At 54.0% G+C, this 18,634-nt stretch overlaps 1 protein-coding gene across 3 annotated transcripts in view; it reads right to left on the bottom strand.

Annotated features, from left to right (window-relative positions):
• Positions 1–18,434, bottom strand: part of DDX25 (DEAD-box helicase 25) — a 32,133-nt gene extending 13,699 nt beyond the window's left edge. Inside the window, exons 1-6 of one of the 3 annotated variants that reach the window (XM_075909606.2) lie at positions 18,306–18,434; positions 15,566–15,719; positions 13,322–13,372; positions 4,419–4,554; positions 2,030–2,122; positions 1,144–1,246 (exon numbers count right to left, since the gene is read on the bottom strand). In XM_075909606.2, coding sequence (XP_075765721.1) covers positions 1,144–1,246; positions 2,030–2,122; positions 4,419–4,554; positions 13,322–13,372; positions 15,566–15,719; positions 18,306–18,362 — 594 coding nt within the window. In that variant the 5' untranslated portion in view covers positions 18,363–18,434. The remainder of the gene's footprint in view (positions 1–1,143; positions 1,247–2,029; positions 2,123–4,418; positions 4,555–13,321; positions 13,373–15,565; positions 15,720–18,305) is intronic. The other 2 variants (XM_075909605.2, XM_075909607.2) reach the window with 2 other exon arrangements.
• Positions 18,435–18,634: the final 200 nt, after the last annotated feature.

The raw sequence follows: 18,634 nt of genomic DNA, 5'->3' as shown, positions 1-18,634 counted from the left end.
TACGCTACAGCAAACAGCTACCCTAGACTCACAGGAACTGCTCTTCAAACATCACTGGTCCCTCAAACGGGGTCTAGAGTCGGGGTGTGAAAGTGTGTTCGTGGAGGTGAACGTGTACCCACTGGGCAGGTCGGCGGTACACATCTACACGCCGGGGGGGGGGACGCACACATGTAACCAGGCTCATCAGTTAACCGTGTGCACAGGTACATATTCACAGCCCTAGGCTAACGTCACAGGGAGGGAACGTGCATATTGGTTTTGTATGTTTTGCTTTTCACTGGAGCTTTCCACATTTATCTGAAACCATTTAACAAAGAACTTCAGGGGGAAGCACGTTTTTGTTACGAAGCACATCCAGACTACCAGCCTACGTATCAAGTCTCAAGTGACTGGGTAACCCAAATCTTCAAGTGCTGGCAGTATCACAACACCCGAAGAGAAAGCAAAAACACTCAACAAGAAACCTCATTCATGTTTTTAAATGGAGTTAAAAGTAGTTTCGAGAACCACAGCTGGCACTGGGTCTCCTCTTTACCATAGGGTTTGACAGTCCTAACTCCCTGGGTTTTTTAACTGCCCCCTGTAATTATACGACAGGCCCAAACCGGGGAAACCGGCTCCCCACATGAAGCAGTGAAAAACACTACCCCAGCGTACGCTCTCTCACACACAGAAAATGAAAACGTTACCTGCAACAGTGACCACAGCAACAGATCCACACTCTGGGTGTGTTTAGACTACAGGGTTTTGTCGACAAAAGTGGACTTCTGTTGACAAAACTATACCTGTGTCTACACTGCCGCTGAGTTCTGTCGACATAACGTCAGCAGTTTTATCGATGGCTGTAAATCTCATTCTACGAGGAATAACGCCTTTTGTCAACAGAGTTCTGTCGACAGAAGGCATTAAGGCATCTACACTGTCCTTTGCGTCTACACTGTCACGTTGACAAAGCAGCTTGCTTTGTCGACAGAACTGGATGTAGTCTAGACGCTGTTTGTCGACAGAAGCTTTGTCGACAGTATCTGTTGACAAAACTTCTGTCGACAAAAGCCTGTCGTCTAGACGTACCCTCTGAGTTTAGGACAGACAATAGATTACGATTCCTTCCAGATCACCTTAGCCTTCCGCCGGAATTACCTGGGGGGACTTCTCAGCACCATTGACTCTGCTCAGCATGGCCAAGACAAAAGCTGCCGTCTTTCCTGTCCCTGACTGGCTCTGCGCAATCAGGTTTTGGGGACTGCGAACAATAAGAATTCACTCGGTTACACACAGACTTTGTAACTGCTAACCACTGACTGCGTTGTAAATGTGCGTCCCCCGCTCCTCCCCATGCTGCCATAGGGAAACGGAAGGGAACCTCGTGGGACACAAGGAGTCGAGGAAGCAGCCTGGACACTGGGCTATGATTAGCCAGGGAGGTGCAGAACCAGGAGCACAGACAGTCTGGGAAGGACACCGGAGGGTCTGCCCCCCCCCCCCCAACTCCAGTGCCTGAACCAGAGTAAGCAGCCCCCCTCCTGGTCAGGTTGGAGATGGGAAATGGGAGCCTGGCCCTGCAGGGCAGTTGCTGCTGCTCTGGCTGGTGCCATGGGAGCTCCCCCCTCCGCAGCTCCCAGCCCCTCTGGCTGCTCTCAGTCAGTAAGAGTGCCTGGGCAGGGGGCCCAGCTCCGGGCCTAGAAAACGCCTCTGAAGAGCGACCGCAGAGGGGCCTCCCAGCAGCACCCTGAGCTACCCCTCGGCTGCCTTTCCCCTGCACCCGCGGCTCCTCAGCCCTGGGGCGCTGCCCCGAGTATGATGTTCGGTTGCCCCCTACCCCGCCCTCACCCCAAACAGGCTGGGTGGGCTATGGAGGGGAGGAGGGCAGAAGCAATGCTCCCTCTTTGGGTCCCACCATGCAGAGCCGGCCCAAGCACTGCCTCCCCCCAGCGGCCAAGCTACGCCTGTGACCAGAAGGGCAAAGACAGGAGCATAGGGAGCAAATACAAATGGCACGTTTACACCTTGTTTTGCAAGTACTCACGGGTCAGCCAGCATCATAGGAAGGGCTGTCTCCTGGATCTTGGACGGCCTGTTGAAGCCCATTGCATAAATCCCTTGTAATAACTCGTTCTTCCTGTCAAATCAGGACAAAACCATTTACAAGCAAGTGACTGGGATGCCCTAGGACAGTGCTTTTAACTCCTGCCAGGCTGTGCGCCCCTGTCCAGTGTCACGTACCCCCATCTGAGATAGGCCATCATGTACCTCTGATCGGCTTCCCAAGGCCCACTAAGGAAAGTGCACTCTGGGACGTGTCTCACGTCTTTTGCTCCAGCATCAGGACGTTCAGGCACGTGAAATTACTGATCCCAAAGCATTTACAGGATTTGGGAAGAGCCAGCCCCGCCAGCAGCGGTTAGCTTAGCCTATCTCGCGGAACTGGGCACGGCGGTCTCAGCGGAGTCCGAGAAAAAAGAGCTTCATGTCTGAGCACAGAACTTGGCCTGGCAGCCTCTAGTCAGAGGCAGCCCCAGGGGCACGTCCAGAGAGAGGCTGGGGACACGCTCATCTGCGGGGGAGGTGAGAAGTCGGTTAAACCGGGAAAATCTCAGCAGCTACACTGTTACATGCGTGGCGGACTCTGCAGTAGGAAGAGCCCACCGCAGAGCCACCCACATCCTGCCGGCCCCGCTCCCGGGGAGGGGGCTTTGCTGCCACGGAGCCGCCGGCCCCGCTCCCGGGGAGGGGGCTTTGCTGCCACGGAGCCGCCGGCCCCACTCCCGGGGAGGGGGCTTTGCTGCCACGGAGCCGCCGGCCCCGCTCCCGGGGAGGGGGCTTTGCTGCCACGGAGCCGCCGGCCCCGCTCCCGGGGAGGGGGCTTTGCTGCCACGGAGCCGCCGGCCCCGCTCCCGGGGAGGGGGCTTTGCTGCCACGGAGCCGCCGGCCCCGCTCCCGGGGGCTTTGCTGCCACGGAGCCGCCGGCTTCCCCCCTGGGGAGGGGGCTTTGCTGCCACGGAGCCGCCGGGTTCCCCCTGCGGAGGGGTCTTTGCTGCCACTGTGTAGCAGCCCCCCCAGAAGTGGGTCTGCAGCCCCTGCTGGCCCCACTTGCAAGGCGGCTTCGCTGCAGGCACTGCAGCCAGCTTCCCAGGAGCAGGGCTGGCAGAGAGGAGCCAGCCTGTAACCTGCAGACGACAAGCTGGGCCCAGCCTGCGGTGGGCCCCATGCAGCTTGGAGTAGCCCCGGCCTGGGGCAGGCAGGGAGCTGCTCCAGGCCCTGTGGTTAACTAGAACCGGTGAGTATTGCCCATTTTGGGTGATGCTTGCCAGTTAACCTTTCACATCCCTATCATCTACCAAACCCACGGGCTACCCCCATCACAACTGAGGGGTTCCCTCCCCACCTTCCAAAGCAGTTTTACCCAGCTACCCACTCAGGAGGGTGCACGGGACACCCTGAATCCTGAAGAGATGGCCCAGACAGACAGGAATTCTTTAGAAGTCGGGGATGCAAAGATGCTTTACCAGGGTTACTACTTGCCTCTTACACATTAAATGTCTTTGCTCAAATATTGCCCCCGGCTCTATTCAACCAGTCCCCAATCCTGCTGAAGAAGGCAGCTAGGTGCCACCTTTCACAACTTCTTCTATGGCCCCTATGAAACAAATCATTGCCCAACCCATCTTCTAGTATGAAATACTGACCAATGCCAGCGCTCTGCGCCAGGCACCACACTCATGCTGGAGAGAGACGTCCCCCACAATGCTTTGCTGCAGATCAGGTTTGGTTTTAAAACTTATGAAGACATGAGTTCAGCCGCTCCTTGCTGTGGCTGTCATCCAGCAGACAGAGGGAAGACTCGTCTGTTGACGGAACCCCATCGTTTCCAATACACTTCCAGGTTTCCCTGGGAAATATTGCTTCTAGGCCTAACCTTAACCCTGTTTAAACATGGTTATGAAACATCCACGATCCAACCTTACTAAGTCTGGATTTGCGCTGTTGTGTGGAAAGACTCGACATGCTTAAATCGTGTTTAGGAATTATTTTAGCCTATGTATTTACCATCATTAAAGCAGTTTCCATTATGGCTAATGGAAAAATAATCTCTTGGGTCTTTTTAAGGTGTCTATAACGATGGTAACTAGACAGCAGTGTTAAAACAGAGGTGGAGAACAATCACATTTCAACCTGGGTTTGGGAATGGTCCCAGGATGCGTTAGCTGCATAAATCAGAGTACGGTAGAACAGATGGATCCTTTACTGTGGGTCTGCGTGTTTTCCCCATTCTAGCTGTAGTTGGGTTTTGCTGCCATTTACTATCACTGGCAATTCAAGGGAGTTGAGTGACAGAAGAGGGCTACGGTGCCCGGTTAGTTACTGCGGGACGCAGCTCTGAGACTGCCCGTGTTCAGTGTGCCCCAGGTACTCACAGGTGCAGCTCTTCAAAGCTTTTTACGGAGAAGAGAGGGGAGCTGGGATCTCGCTGCAGGACTTCAACATGATGACTGGATTCTACCAGAGAGTTCCGGATAAGCTTGTTTAAAAGGGAATTTTCTGCTAAATCCACTGTGAGCATGAAAAAAAGAGCAAAGGAAACAGTTCACCACACCTGGCAGGCTGTAGAAAAGTCACAGCTTAACTCTTGCATCTGAAATGCTACAAAAGGAGAGTTTTTAAAACCAAAAAATAAATAAGATCCCAGAAAGAAAAACAAATCGAGTCAATTCATGCAAGATGGGATGATGGGACGACCTCAAACAATGCAACCCTGGACATGCGCCCTTGGAGGATAAAGAAAACCACTCTGCTGCCCCTCCATCGACCCCATCTTGGCCCGTAACCCTGCCAAACATTAGAATCTGCCCCCATCTGGACTTGTCAACCTGCTGTGCTTGCCCAAGCCAACACAAGAGGCTCCCTGGCCCAATCTAGCTCATCTTGCAAACTCCATCTAACCAGTGTGCTACTACACCTCCTACAGCTGCCTTTTTGGTTCCAAAACACTCGCTTTCTGTTATTCCTCTCCAGCTTATCCCAGGAAATGTGTTTGCCCACCTGAGCTCAAAACACTGGATATTTGTGTTAGTCTCTGAGGGTATGTCTACACTACCCCGCTAGTTCGCACTAGGGTGGTAATGTATGCATACCGCACTTGCAAATGAAGCCCGGGATTTGAATTTCCCGGGCTTCATTTGCATAAGCAGGGAGCCGCCATTTTTAAATCCCCGCTGGTTCGAACCCCGTGCAGCGCGGCTACACGGGGCTCGAACTAGGTAGTTCGGACTAGGATTCCTATTCCGAACTACCGGTACACCTCGTGGAACTACCTAGTTCGAGCCCCGTGTACCGAACTACCGGTACACCTCCTAGTCCGAACTACCTAGTTCGAGCCCCGTGTACCGAACTACCGGTACACCTCCTAGTCCGAACTACCTAGTTCGAGCCCCGTGTAGCCGCGCTACACGGGGTTCGAACCAGTGGGGATTTAAAAATGGCGGCTCCCCGCTTATGCTAATGAAGCCCGGGAAATTCAAATCCCGGGCTTCATTTGCAAGTGCGGTATGCCTACATTACCCTCCTAGTTCGAACTAGCAGGGTAATGTAGACATACCCTGAGGTGTCACAGGACTGCTCGTTGGTACTCCAGCTCTGAGATTCTGCCCTCCTCAGCAAGTGCTCTACCCTGCCTCTTTCACCCCAGAGACCTTGTGCTGTCCCTGACGCTCCTCTGTAGATTCTCCCATCTTACCCTTTCTTCTTCTCTCAGCAGTGCACTTGGTGCTGTTTTGAAATGCAGAACCCACGGAGAGCTCTATGTACTGCATGAAACAGTTTGATCCCCCCTTCATCCTCAACACAAAGGACTTGACCACTACTCGAGTTCGTCTACAAACTGAGCGGCTCCTGACAATCTGTGCGGAGAGACTGCTGCCCCACATCCGACCGGCTCCGCACTCTCTCCATCTACACCCACCCTCCGATTCTGAGAGCACTCTGGGGCATAGTCAGTCACTTGCTCTGCGCTTGTCGTGGTTCATGACCAGGCCTCCTAGCTCTATGGCAAGTCAAACACCACAATACAAATAAAAGTGCAGAACAAAAGCATTCGCACAGGGAGTTCTTCAGGAAGAGCTGCTCCTGAATAGTTCCATGTGTAGGCAACACTTTAAGTCATTCTAGTTGAATGCTGTTCAGATGACCCACAATCAGAATAGGGTTTTACTCCAACTCCAAGCCTCAGCTTTTTCTAACAGCCACAATTACTTGCAGGGATTCTGCTTAGGACACAGCTCTGTGCAACGAGCATGTTGTACAATCCGATATTCCTAGCATAGAATGGCAGCAAAACTCTGCTTTTGAGGGACCTACCCTGAGAGGTCCAGTCTCCTACCAAAGCGCCACTCCTATTTGGACACATGCATGAGGAAGGAGAATGAGCCGATTCAGTGGCTAGACAAGTGATCTGAAGCTACACAAAAATACGTACAAATACTGAGGCTGTAAAGTCACATGCTCAAAAGTTAGAAAACGCCAGAATTAAGGTTGCCTGTGCAATATGCACTTAGTCCCCCCGTGACAGATCCGATGCCCTGGGGCATGGGGGAGAACTGGGACTGACTGGACAAAAACTGGGCAAGCAGCTGGGGCAAGGATGGGAGACTAGCGAGGAGCCGTGGGAGGAAGAGTAGCCAGGATCTATACTTGGAAGGCTCTGCTGGTCTGTGCTCCCAATGTGGGTGCAGCTGAGAGACCATATTGTGCTTCTGGCTCTGTACTCAGGGCTTTTCCCAACACCTCGTCGCACCTGACTGACGCAGCAAGACTTGAGCAAGTTTGTAGGCGAGCCACGGCCTCTGCCTCGGTGTTGGCAGGGGAGGGAGGAACGGGGAGACCGACTGGGCGAGGAACCAGGAGAAAGAATGGAAGTGACTGGGGAAGAAGACTGGTGACAAGGAGTCTGGGAAAGGGGAGGGGAAAAAGAAACTGAGGCTAGGATGGGAAGCCATGAAAAGGAGAGTAGGATTGAGTGGATAGGGGACAGTCTGGGACGAGGAGCCGGGGTGGGGAAGAAACAGAACTAGGCTGAAGACGTCTTGCAGTGAATCGGGCAAAAGGAATGAAAAGCTTGGGGAACAGGCAGGGGGACTGTGTCTTTGAGAATCCAAAAGAGAACCAAGTCGTTCCATTCCTCTGCTGTCAGCAACTATCTGTGTAACCTGCTGGCAAAACGTTCCATCCCTCTCTAGAGCTGGTCCACAGAGAGGATGACAACCTACTACTAACAGTTACCACCTCAGCTCAAAGGCCAGAGTTCTGTGCACCAGCTCTAAGGTCCCAACCCTGCTGATGCCCTATGTGGATGTCGTCTGCACGTTATAGATTTTTTGTTCAGTTTCTTAAAAAAAAAAAATTATACACAAAAACCTGCACGAAAAGACTGTTAAGGTTGCAAAATCAAACACTTAAAATTTAGGAAATGCCAGAATTCATGGGGCCAGGAAGCCTTGAGTCACCATCCCCCATTATGTATATGAATGATGATTTGTCTTAGAAGGATTAGATCTGTAATCAGTAAACACTAATTTCAGTGCATGCAACCAAACCACAAAAGTATTTCTATCGACACTGAACTTTGAAGAAAGAAAAATGCTGCTTTGAGGACTCAGTTTGATTTCAGGATATTTCATTTCTATATTTTGACAAGTGATGTTGACAGTTTATGTTTTAATTGTTACAATTATTTAACTTTTTGAATCTCAATGTCTGGTCTCCTTTAATAATTATCAGACGCCCTAACCCATAATTTTCCTCAAGAGTGGAAATTTAAATAGAGAAAAATTAAAGCAGGTTCACAAAAGTCTGTTATCTGCTGAATTTGTATAATCGTCAAATCCTGCCGAGCCTACTGATGAAGCTGTTTTTAATAACGTAATCCCACACTATTTACAGGAGCCCTGCCTAATTCCGCACACAGGCTGGGCCTGCTCTGGGCCAAACCAAGAAGGCTGTCTACTGGATCCCTGCCTCGTTTACTGCAGGCATTGGAGGGGGAGAAGGAATTGGCAGGGAACTGCAGGGAAAGAAAGGATGGTCACATGATTAAAGCTGTTGAATGCTACCCTGGAGAATGGGATCCTACCCCGGCTCTTTCACAGAGGCGATGCTGGGGGGGGAGGAAGCTGGGGGTGCCTGGCTCTGCAGGAGGGGGAGGGCACTGGGTTAGAGTGGGGGGGCTGGGGGTGCCTGGCTCTCTGGGAGGGGGGCACTGGGTTAGAGTGGGGGGGCTGGGGGTGCCTGGCTCTCTGGGAGGGGGGCACTGGGTTAGAGTGGGGGGGCTGGGGGTGCCTGGCTCTCTGGGAGGGGGAGGGCACTGGGTTAGAGCGGGGAGGCTGGGGGTGCCTGGCTCTGCGGGAGGGAGAGAGCACTGGGTTAGAGCGGGAGGGCTGGGGGTGCCTGGCTCTCTGGGAGGGGGAGGACACTGGGTTAGAGCGGGGGGGCTGGGGGTGCCTGGCTCTCTGGGAGGGGGAGGGCACTGGGTTAGAGCGGGGGGGTTGGGGGTGCCTGGCTCTGCGAGGGGGGGGAGAGGGCACTGGGTTAGAGCAGGGGGGTTGGGAGTGCCTGTCTCTGCGAGGGGGGAGGAGAGGGCACTGGGTTAGAGCGGGGGGGGGGGGCTGGGGGTGCCTGGCTCTCTGGGAGGGGGAGGGCACTGGGTTAGAGCGGGGGGGTTGGGGGTGCCTGGCTCTGCGAGGGGGGAGGGCACTGGGTTAGAGCAGGGGGGTTGGGAGTGCCTGTCTCTGCGAGGGGGGAGGAGAGGGCACTGGGTTAGAGCGGGGGGGGGCTGGGGGTGCCTGGCTCTCTGGGAGGGGGAGGGCACTGGGTTAGAGCGGAGGGGTTGGGGGTGCCTGGCTCTGCGAGGGGGGGGAGAGGGCACTGGGTTAGAGCAGGGGGTTGGGGGTGCCTGGCTCTGCGGGGGGGGGGGGGGAGAGGGCACTGGGTTAGAGCGTGGGGGTTGGGGGTGCCTGGCTCTGTGGGAGGGGGAAGGCACTGGGTTAGAGCAGGGGCTGGGGGTGCCTGGCTCTGTGGGGGGGGGGGCACTGGGTTAGAACAGGGGTCTGGGGTTACTTATAATTTTTTAAAGGGGTACTTTATTTTTTTTAAAAAAAGATTGAGAAATCCCGCCCTAGTGGGCATAGACCCTTCTCCCTGGAGCTCTGCCATGTCCCCTCTGCTCTGCCCCTCGGCCTGTTTCTTCCCCACACCGGCTCCTCATGACAGTCCCATCCCCCATCTCAGCCTCCTCTGCCCAGACGGTGCCAGTTCTCCCGTCTTACCACCAACCTCCACTGCTCCCTCCCTGCCCCCCACTCCGGGCGCCTCATCCAATCTCCAGCTCTTTTCTGTGCTCCACCCCCTCCCTGTCCCTGTCTTTTGGCCCAGAGGGTCCAGCTCTCTCCCTGCTCCCTCTCCCCATCAGATGGTTCTCCCCCCAGTCCCCAATCCATGCCCAATCCCCAGCTGCCTACCCTGACAATCTTAGTTTCTCCCCGAAGATGTCTAGTCCCAATCTGCATCCCATGCCACTCTGCTCTGGCTCTTGTCTCCTCTGATGCAAGCCAGACACTTTCCTTCTCCAGGCTGCCCGTGCGCATGTGGCGGATCCATCTCCTGCTCTCACATCCACCTGATCCCAGCCCAGTCTGCAGCAGCCAAGCACAGGGACTGAAGGGCTGGAATGTGCTCAGTCCACACAGAACCTTGGCAGAACTGATTTTAGACACTCCAGCAAGTCTACTGTGCACATGCAAAGAGACTTTTGAATGGCTCTTAACTTCGCCAGATCTGGACGCACATTCTTAGAACAGCACAGGCACAGCTCTGACCCGAAGGCCATCGATCCACCTGCCAGATTTCTAGTCCCTTCTCTAAAGAATGGGGCACTAAAGTTTCTCAACCAGAGCAAACAGAATATAGCACAATAATGTATTTTCCATAGCATTGTTCTCAGAAATAGCTACACCATTTTGGCTAAAAATTTCCAAAAACAGCACAGCCTGAAGCAGATACTGACATGGAAAGTTTCAGCCCAAATGGTTAAAATGTGGCTAAGCTATAGCCATTTGAAAACAAGGTCTTATACTGGGAAGTGTCAGGCAACCTTGATGATTAGGTTTATTATTTGTATTGTCGTAACATAGTGGGCTCCAACCTTTTTACACCGAAGATCACTTTTTAAATCTCAGAACAGGCGAAGATCTACCGCCCCGCCCCTTCCTTGAAGCCCCGCCCTCTCTATTCTCCTCCTGTCCATCACTTGCTATCCCCAGCCCTTACTTACACACTCTGATAAACACTTTATTTTTAAATTATGCAATATATAAAATTAAAATCACGTGTTTATAATTATGAAAGAAATGGTCTGTTTTTTATTCATGCTATTTACATCTAAAATGAAGCATTTATAATTATACATTTTGTGGGGACAGAGTTCTGCGGCTGGGGGCAGGGAAGAGGGAACAGGGTACTGGGAGGGCAGAGGACTCGGTTCTGCAGCAGGGGACAGGGTGCCAGTGGGGACAGAGTTCGGGGAGTGGGGACGGGAGTGGGGACAGAGTTCTGTAGCTGGGGACAGGGTGCCAGTGGGGACAGAGTTCGGGGAGTGGGGACAGGAGTGGGGACAGAGTTCTGTAGCTGGGGACTGGGTGCCAGTGGGGACAGAGTTCGGGGAGTGGGGATGGGAGTGGGGACAGAGTTCTGTAGCTGGGGACAGGGTGCCAGTGGGGACAGAGTTCGGGGAGTGGGGACAGAGTTCTGTAACTGGAGACAGGGTGCCAGTGGGGACAGAGTTCGGGGAGTGGAGTCTGGGAAGCGGGGACAGGGTGCCAGTGGCAGCAGAGTCACCTGCATCTGCCTCCTCCCAGGATTCTCCCCCCCCCCCCCGCGGGAAGCCAGGACATGCCTCCTCCGGGCCCCCCGCGGCGCAGGGAAACCCTGAGCGTGCCTGCCCCGGGGCTAACCCCTGCCTCCTGCGGCGGGGCCAAACCGCAGTGGAAGCCTGCCTCAGGGGCAACCCCCACTCCTCCCGCGGCAGGGCCAAACCCCCCTTCCGTGGCGCGGTGTGGCCCCTCCCCTCCTGCAGCGCAGCCAACCCCCGCGGGCACCTGCCCCGGGCTCAAACCCCCCTCCCACGGTGCGGCCCGGCCAACTCCCTCCCCTCCCGCAGCGCGGCCAAACCCCTGCGCCCGACTCACCCCTCCAGCGCCGGCGGTGCAGGGAAGCCTCCACACTCCTCCTCTAGGGCCAACGCCTCCTCCCCCAGCACACAACCGAGCTGTGGGAGGGGGGGCAGCCCGCGCACTTCCAGAACTCCCAGAAGTGACGCGGGCTTCAGAGAGGACTTCCGTCCACCCCGCGGGAAGCTGGCACTACACTAGAGGTAGGTAGTGGGGCTTCTCGGGGGTGGGGGGAAAATGGGGGGTGGGTTGCCCGAACGCTTCGCGATCGACGGGTTGGTGACCACGGCAAGGAAGAAATGCTGGTCATGGCCAAGGGCCCCCTTGTGCTAGGTGCCATACAGACACAATAGAAAGACAGTGGGTGGTACTAAAAGCAGGGACTTGTAACAAATAGCTATGATGAAAAATAGAAACATTTTCCGTTTCGAATATACCACATCAACAAGTGGGCTATAACCATGTAACCCAGGAGTGGCGAAGACAAATTCCCATATACAGAGCCCTAGTGGGGCTGACCACTTCATATCTCTCCCTCTCCCCCTTCCCCTTCCCCCCCCTACGGATCTCAATGTCAATTTCACTTTTATATCGCACCTCCCATCTAAACAAAACCCTAAACACTTGACTGTACAAACTGTACACAGGAATGACTTTACTCACAACTGAACAGCCGTCACTTCTGCAACATAAATGTTTAAAACAGGAAGTTAATAAGAATCTTGTTGAATCTGAGAATACCTTTTGAGAATGGGAGAGCAAAAGTAAGGAGAATCTATTTTAACCAATTAACCAGAATAAACTTTTGTTACAGAAACTTAGCCTCCTCTAGAATTAAGAACCATGGCAAAAATACAATTTAAGTTGTTTTGCCTCATTTGCATTACGTGTCTTGCGTGTTGGACTATAAGCTCTTTGGAGCAGAGAATATGCTGTTTCTATAACTTTTGAAGCAGAATGAACATTTATGAAGTAATAAATATATAACATACATCTTGCAACTGGGGCTGTTAATTAATTGATGTTAATACAATCAATTAATGCAAAATAAATTAACTAGATAAAGTTGTGATTAATCACAATTGTAATTCCATTGTTTAACAACAGAATATCAATAAAATTCATTATATTTTGGCTGTTTTCCTACATTTCCACACACACTGAGTCAATATATAACATGATATACAAGGTGTACAGTGCTCATTTTATATTATTTTTATTACAAATATTTGCACTGTAAAAGGGATGAGAGAGTATTTTTACCTCGTAGTGCAATTTCTATCATGAGAACGCAACTTACAAATGTAGACTTTTTTAACATAATGCTATTTAAAAGCAAAATGTTGTAATACTTGAGAGACTATAAGTCCATTCAGTCCTCCTTCCTGTAGAGACAATGGAGCTCGTTTACATTTACAGGAGATGATGCCCTTCAGTTCTTATTTACCAAGTCATCTGAAAGTGAAAACAGATGCTTGTATGGCACTGTTGTAGCCAACATTGCAAGGTATTTATGTGCCAGATATTTTACTGCATGCCTCCATGCTAAATTTAAACTGATATTCTATTATTATTTAAGTGTGATTCAAATTGTGATTGTTTCTGACTATTTAAATCTCACGACTGTAATTTTTTAATAGTTTGATAACACCATATGTGACTAACACTGGTTTCTTCATTACCACACCGCACTACTCTTTCCAGACATATTACGAATGGGAGCAAACACCAAATCAAAAAAACAAGAACCCTGTCACCTGAAGGACTGAGAATGCAGAGCTCTTGTATGTTTTATTGAATAACTGCCCAGTTATTCCCAGGGACAAGTGGAGTCATTGTACACACATCCACAAAGCCAAAACACAGCCAGAAGATTCTAATTCTAAACTACATAGATTTGGCAGTGGCCCTTTAATCAAGTAGAGCCTGAAAAAGCTGTAACAAAAAACAGGACTATGTAGCACTTTAAAGACTAACAAGATGGTTTATTAGGTGATGAGCTTTTGTGGGCCAGACCCACTTCCTCAGATCAAATAGTGGAAGAAAATTGTCACAGCCATATATACCAAAGGATACAATTAAAAAAAGTTGTGTGATCCCACCTTTATCGTCTTCCTTATCCTCCTCTTCTCCATAATTTGCATATTTTTTCCCTTAAGGAAAGAAAATCACAAAACTTACATTGAATGTACAAGCATACAATAGAATACATCCATTTTTAAAACAACACATGATATGTGCCACACTGATTGTTGGATAGCCAACAATTATTCGCAAGCCAAGATTTTAAAAGATACAGCCACTCAGAAGTCAGCACAGACTATATGCTCGAATAAATCTGTTAGTCTATAAGGTGCCACAGGACTTCTCATAGATAATACACTTTGAAAAAACAAAGAAAATGGAAAGATTTGCATATGACACACGGAAATGGGCAGGACACTTCTTTTAGAAAAGAGACAAAGAAGAGGGCAACAACGAATTTATAGACTAGGGCACAGAGTAGATAAAAGCACTTCTTTTGTTCTAATACGGAGAGAGAGAGAGAAAATAGGACAGCCCATGAAACTGAAAGAGAATGAACTGAAATTTGGAGAAGGAGATCATTTTTACACAGTACATAACCTGTTAGAACCCTCTGCCACAAGTGTCACTGCCCTAGTCCAAGAGCATAGTGAGATGCACGAAAGGGTTACAGTTGTACACCTACTGAAAATACCCATGGTTACATGAACAAATTAGAAACATAAATATGGGGAAATCAAACCAAAAGACAGGGGCACTTCAGAGTGGCTTATAGAGGATCAAATGCAAAGGGCAGGGTCTGAGTCACCTGATGAAAGGTGAGAGGACGCAGACATTACCACTGTGGAAAGTCCTCACTCTGCGTTTGCAAGCAACAAGTCAGAGTCAGTTTATTTTACTAGCAATTGCAAGGGAAGACTGCAGCCGGACAGGGAGGGTGGCCTCCCCCTTCCTCATACAGATCTTCGAATACAAACAATAAAAGCAGCAATATATATACTTTCCCATTACATACAACAATGGCTAACAATTATCTCTTAGTTCCTCCCAGATGCTACTTTATCTCAAGGTTCTCATGGAGTCAGCATTCCATCCTTATCTCCGTATGGAGGCGAGAGGTGAAGGCAGCGCTTCTTACAGTTCTCGCGCTGTCTGGCCACAGACTTAGCCTGACTCTTGTGGCTGCACACAAATCCCCTTTCCCTGCCTCCACACCGCTGTGGTGCAAATAACCAGGCCTCACACAAGAAACACGGAACTGAACAAGCAGGCACCAGATGGCATGTCAGAGAGAATGCACTGTCCACAGGACAAGAATGGAGATGCGCCTGGTGGAGCTCAAGAGATGCGGTTACCGCAGAAGAGACTGAGCTTCTGAAAAGGCTGTTCCCAACCTAAGGAACAGCACAGACAATGTGGCAATCAGCTGAACGTCTGCAGAGTGGGCCAGGCTATTTACACTGCCAAGAAGTGGAAGGTCTACGAGGAGCCAAATCCAAAGAGCAGGATCAGCTACTCCTCACTATATGGACACTGTTGGGGCAGTCTACACAGGACATTATTCGGATTAACTATCCCTTAGTAATGAGTATCAGCGGGGTAGCCGTGTTAGTCTGAATCTGCAAAAGCGGCGAGGAGTCCTGTGGCACCTTACAGACTAACCGAAGTGTTGCAGCATAAGCTTTCATGGGCAAAGACCCACTTCGTCAGATGCATGTCAACTCCCCAGCTGACCCCAGACTCCCTGCAGCGATTCCCCGGAAGCCGGGATCAACTGGGGAGTCCCGTGACCCTGGTTTTCAGGGAAATGCTGCGCAGAGCCCAGGGTCAGCTGTGCGGCTGCTTCCCTTTGAAACTGCTGCTTCTGCCCGTTTTAAAGGGGCAGTGGACCAGGGGTCAGCTGGGACTCCCCAGCTGTTCCCGGGCTCCACGGCTGCCCCTTTGAAAGGTGCACAGGCGGCATTTTAAAGAGGCAGCTGCCACACAGCTGATCCACGGATCAGCTGTGCTGGAGCTGCCCCTTTGAAAAGCTGCCTGGGGGTTTCAAAGTGGCAGCACCAAGTACCCCTCCCTCCCCTTCGCTGCCTCTATCTTATAGAGGCAGCAAAGGAGGGGATATCGACTAGTCAAAATACTATCCGATCAGCAAATGCTTGTCAGATAGTCGACTCAGCACACGGGCCGGAATTCAAAACCGGCTGTTCTGCTTTCAATTCAGTTTTACTCTGCATTGGCTTTCCCAGGGTTTGGTTACACAAGTGGTCACTGCCCTGACTGGGAACCCAGGGGAAAGCAAAGCCAGACCCTTTCCTCTGACTGACCTGCCGTGGGACAGGCGGAGCCATGGAGCGGGTCCCCAGTCACGAGGCCAGCACTCACGGAAGTTGCTACCCCAGCCAGGCCCTTACCTACGCTGGGGAAGCTGACATTCCGGATGCTCCCGAGGTTCCTCTGGGGGGTGCAGAGTCCAGAGAACTGGAAGGGAGAAGGGACATGAGTCACACAGGAGGGCAATGGGGCAGAGGGCAACAGGGACACCAGAGGCAGGGGGACTGGGACGGTGGGGGTAACAGAGTAACAGGGGCATGGGGGGGGCCAAGTGATGGGGTAAGAAAGGGATTGTGGTGGCCCCACAGGATGCAGATTCAGGGGGATGGGAGTAACTCGAGGACAAGGCAACAGGGGTTTGGGGGTAACAGGATAAGAGAGGCCAGAGGTAACAGGAAAACAGAGTAACGGGAGTCAGGGCATAATGAGGGGCAGGCAATGGGATAATGGAGGTAACGGGCTCAGGAGGTTGGGGCAACACGAGGGCCAGGGACAATGTGCAGGCAATCAGGTAATGGGTTTAGGGGGTAACAGAAAGACAGGGTAGAGGAGGGTAGAGGCAGGTGATAGGGTGTGGGTAAGGGGAGCTCAGGACGCTGGGGGGAACAGGGACAGGTGATGGGGTGGGAGGTTAGGGGAGCTTAGGGGCTGGGGGTAACAGAAGGGGTGGGGTAATAGGGAGAGGCAGAAGGGTGGGGTAAGGGGAGCTTTGAGGCTGGGAGTAACAGGAGGAGCAGGGTAATAGGGGGCAAGCGGGGGGTGGGGGTAAGGAAAGCTCAGGGGCTGGGGGAAACAGAGGGGGCGGGCAGGAGGAAATGGGGGCCGCTCAGAGGGGCTGGGGGGTAAAAGGGCAGGGTAAGAGGGGGCAGCCGGAGGTAACGGGGGCCGCTCAGGAGGGCTGTAGGTAACAGGAGGGGCAAAGTAAGCGGGGGCAGGCAGGAGGGTGGGGGGGGGGGTAAGGGGAGCTCAGGGCTGGAGGTAACAGGGGGGCAGGGTAAGAGGGAGCAGGCGGACGTAACGGGGGCCACTCAGGAGGGCTGGGGGCAACAGGGGGCAGGCGTAACGGGGGGGTAAGGAGAGCTCAGGGACTGGGGGTAACAGAGGGCAGACGGGGTAAGGGGACCTCAGGGGTTGAGGTAACAGGAGGGGCGGAGTAAAAGGGGGCAGGTGCAAAGGGGGGAAGGGTAACAGAGGGGGGTGGGGAATAAGGGGAGCTCAGTGGCTGGGACTAACAGGGGGCAGGTGGGAAGGTGCGGGTAACGGGGCCCGCTTAGAGGAGTTCGGGGGAAACAGGAGGGGTGGCGTAACAGGGGGCAGGTTGGGGGTAAGGAGAGCTCAGGGACTGGGGGGGTAACAGAGGGCAGGCGGGGGTAAGGGGAGCTCAGGGACTGGGGGGGTAACAGAGGGCAGGCGGGGGTAAGGGGAGCTTAGGGACTGGGGGGGTAACAGAGGGCAGGCGGGGGTAAGGAGAGCTCAGGGACTGGGGGGGTAACAGAGGGCAGGCGGGGGTAAGGGGAGCTCAGGGACTGGGGAGGTAACAGAGGGCAGGCGGGGGTACGGGAAGCTCAGGGGTTGGGGGTAATGGGGCAGGCGTGGGTAAGGGGAGCTCAGGGGCTGGGGGGGTAACAGAGGGCAGGCGGGGGTACGGGAAGCTCAGGGGTTGGGGGTAATGGGGCAGGCGTGGGTAAGGGGAGCTCAGGGGCTGGGGGGTAACAGAGGGCAGGCGGGGGTAAGGGGAGCTCAGGGACTGGGGAGGTAACAGAGGGCAGGCGGGGGTACGGGAAGCTCAGGGGTTGGGGGTAATGGGGCAGGCGTGGGTAAGGGGAGCTTAGGGACTGGGGGGGTAACAGAGGGCAGGCGGGGGTAAGGAGAGCTCAGGGACTGGGGGGGTAACAGAGGGCAGGCGGGGGTAAGGGGAGCTCAGGGACTGGGGAGGTAACAGAGGGCAGGCGGGGGTACGGGAAGCTCAGGGGTTGGGGGTAATGGGGCAGGCGTGGGTAAGGGGAGCTCAGGGGCTGGGGGGGTAACAGAGGGCAGGCGGGGGTACGGGAAGCTCAGGGGTTGGGGGTAATGGGGCAGGCGTGGGTAAGGGGAGCTCAGGGGCTGGGGGGGTAACAGAGGGCAGGCGGGGGTAGGGGAGCTCAGGGACTGGGGAGGTAACAGAGGGCAGGCGGGGGTACGGGAAGCTCAGGGGTTGGGGGTAATGGGGCAGGCATGGGTAAGGGGAGCTCAGGGGCTGGGGGGGTAACAGAGGGCAGGCGGGGGTACGGGAAGCTCAGGGGTTGGGGGTAATGGGGCAGGCGTGGGTAAGGGGAGCTCAGGGGCTGGGGGGGTAACAGAGGGCAGGCAGGGGTACGGGAAGCTCAGGGGTTGGGGTAATGGGGGCAGGCGTAGGTAAGGGGAGCTCAGAGGCTGGGGGGTAACAGAGGGCAGGCGTGGGTAAGGGGAGCTCAGGAACTGGGGGAAACGGGGCAGATGGGGGGTAAGAGGAGCTCAGGGTCTGGAGTAACGGGGCAGGTGGGGTTAAAGGGAGCTCGGGCTGGGGGTAACGGGGGGCAGGCGGGGGGGTAACGGGGGCCGCTCGGGAGACTGGGGGTAATAAGGGGCAGGATGATGGGGGCCAGGCGGGTGTAACGGGGGCTGCTCGGGGAACTGGGGGGTAACAGGGGGCAGGCGGGGGTGCGGGGGGTAGCGGGGGTGTAGGGGCGCTGGGGGCCGGGCCGGGCCACTCACGCTGCGCGCCAGGCGGGCGGTGTCCGGCTCGGCCCAGCCGCGCCCCGCCGAGCTCATGGCCGCCCCGCCCGCCCGTTACAGGCGCCACGGCCAAGAACGGCTGCGGGGGGATTTAAGTCTCGTGAATATTCATGAGGGGCGGGGCGGGGCGGGGCGGGGCTCCTGCGCCAGCTCCCACAGCACGAGGCGGCCGCACCCACCCCGGGCTCCCACCCGCCTGCTCCTCCCGCACCGGCCTGGAGGGAGCTGCAATCCCGGGCAGTGCGGGCTAGCGGTTACTGCACTGGGCCGGAGGGAGCTGCAATCCCGGGCAGCGCGGGCTAGCGGTT

Source organism: Pelodiscus sinensis, chromosome 25 (assembly GCF_052426305.1).
Source record: "Pelodiscus sinensis isolate ZL-2025 chromosome 25, ASM5242630v1, whole genome shotgun sequence".
In the NCBI taxonomy this organism is placed as follows: domain Eukaryota; kingdom Metazoa; phylum Chordata; order Testudines; family Trionychidae; genus Pelodiscus; species Pelodiscus sinensis.
This window is presented reverse-complemented; position numbering and strand designations above follow the sequence as displayed.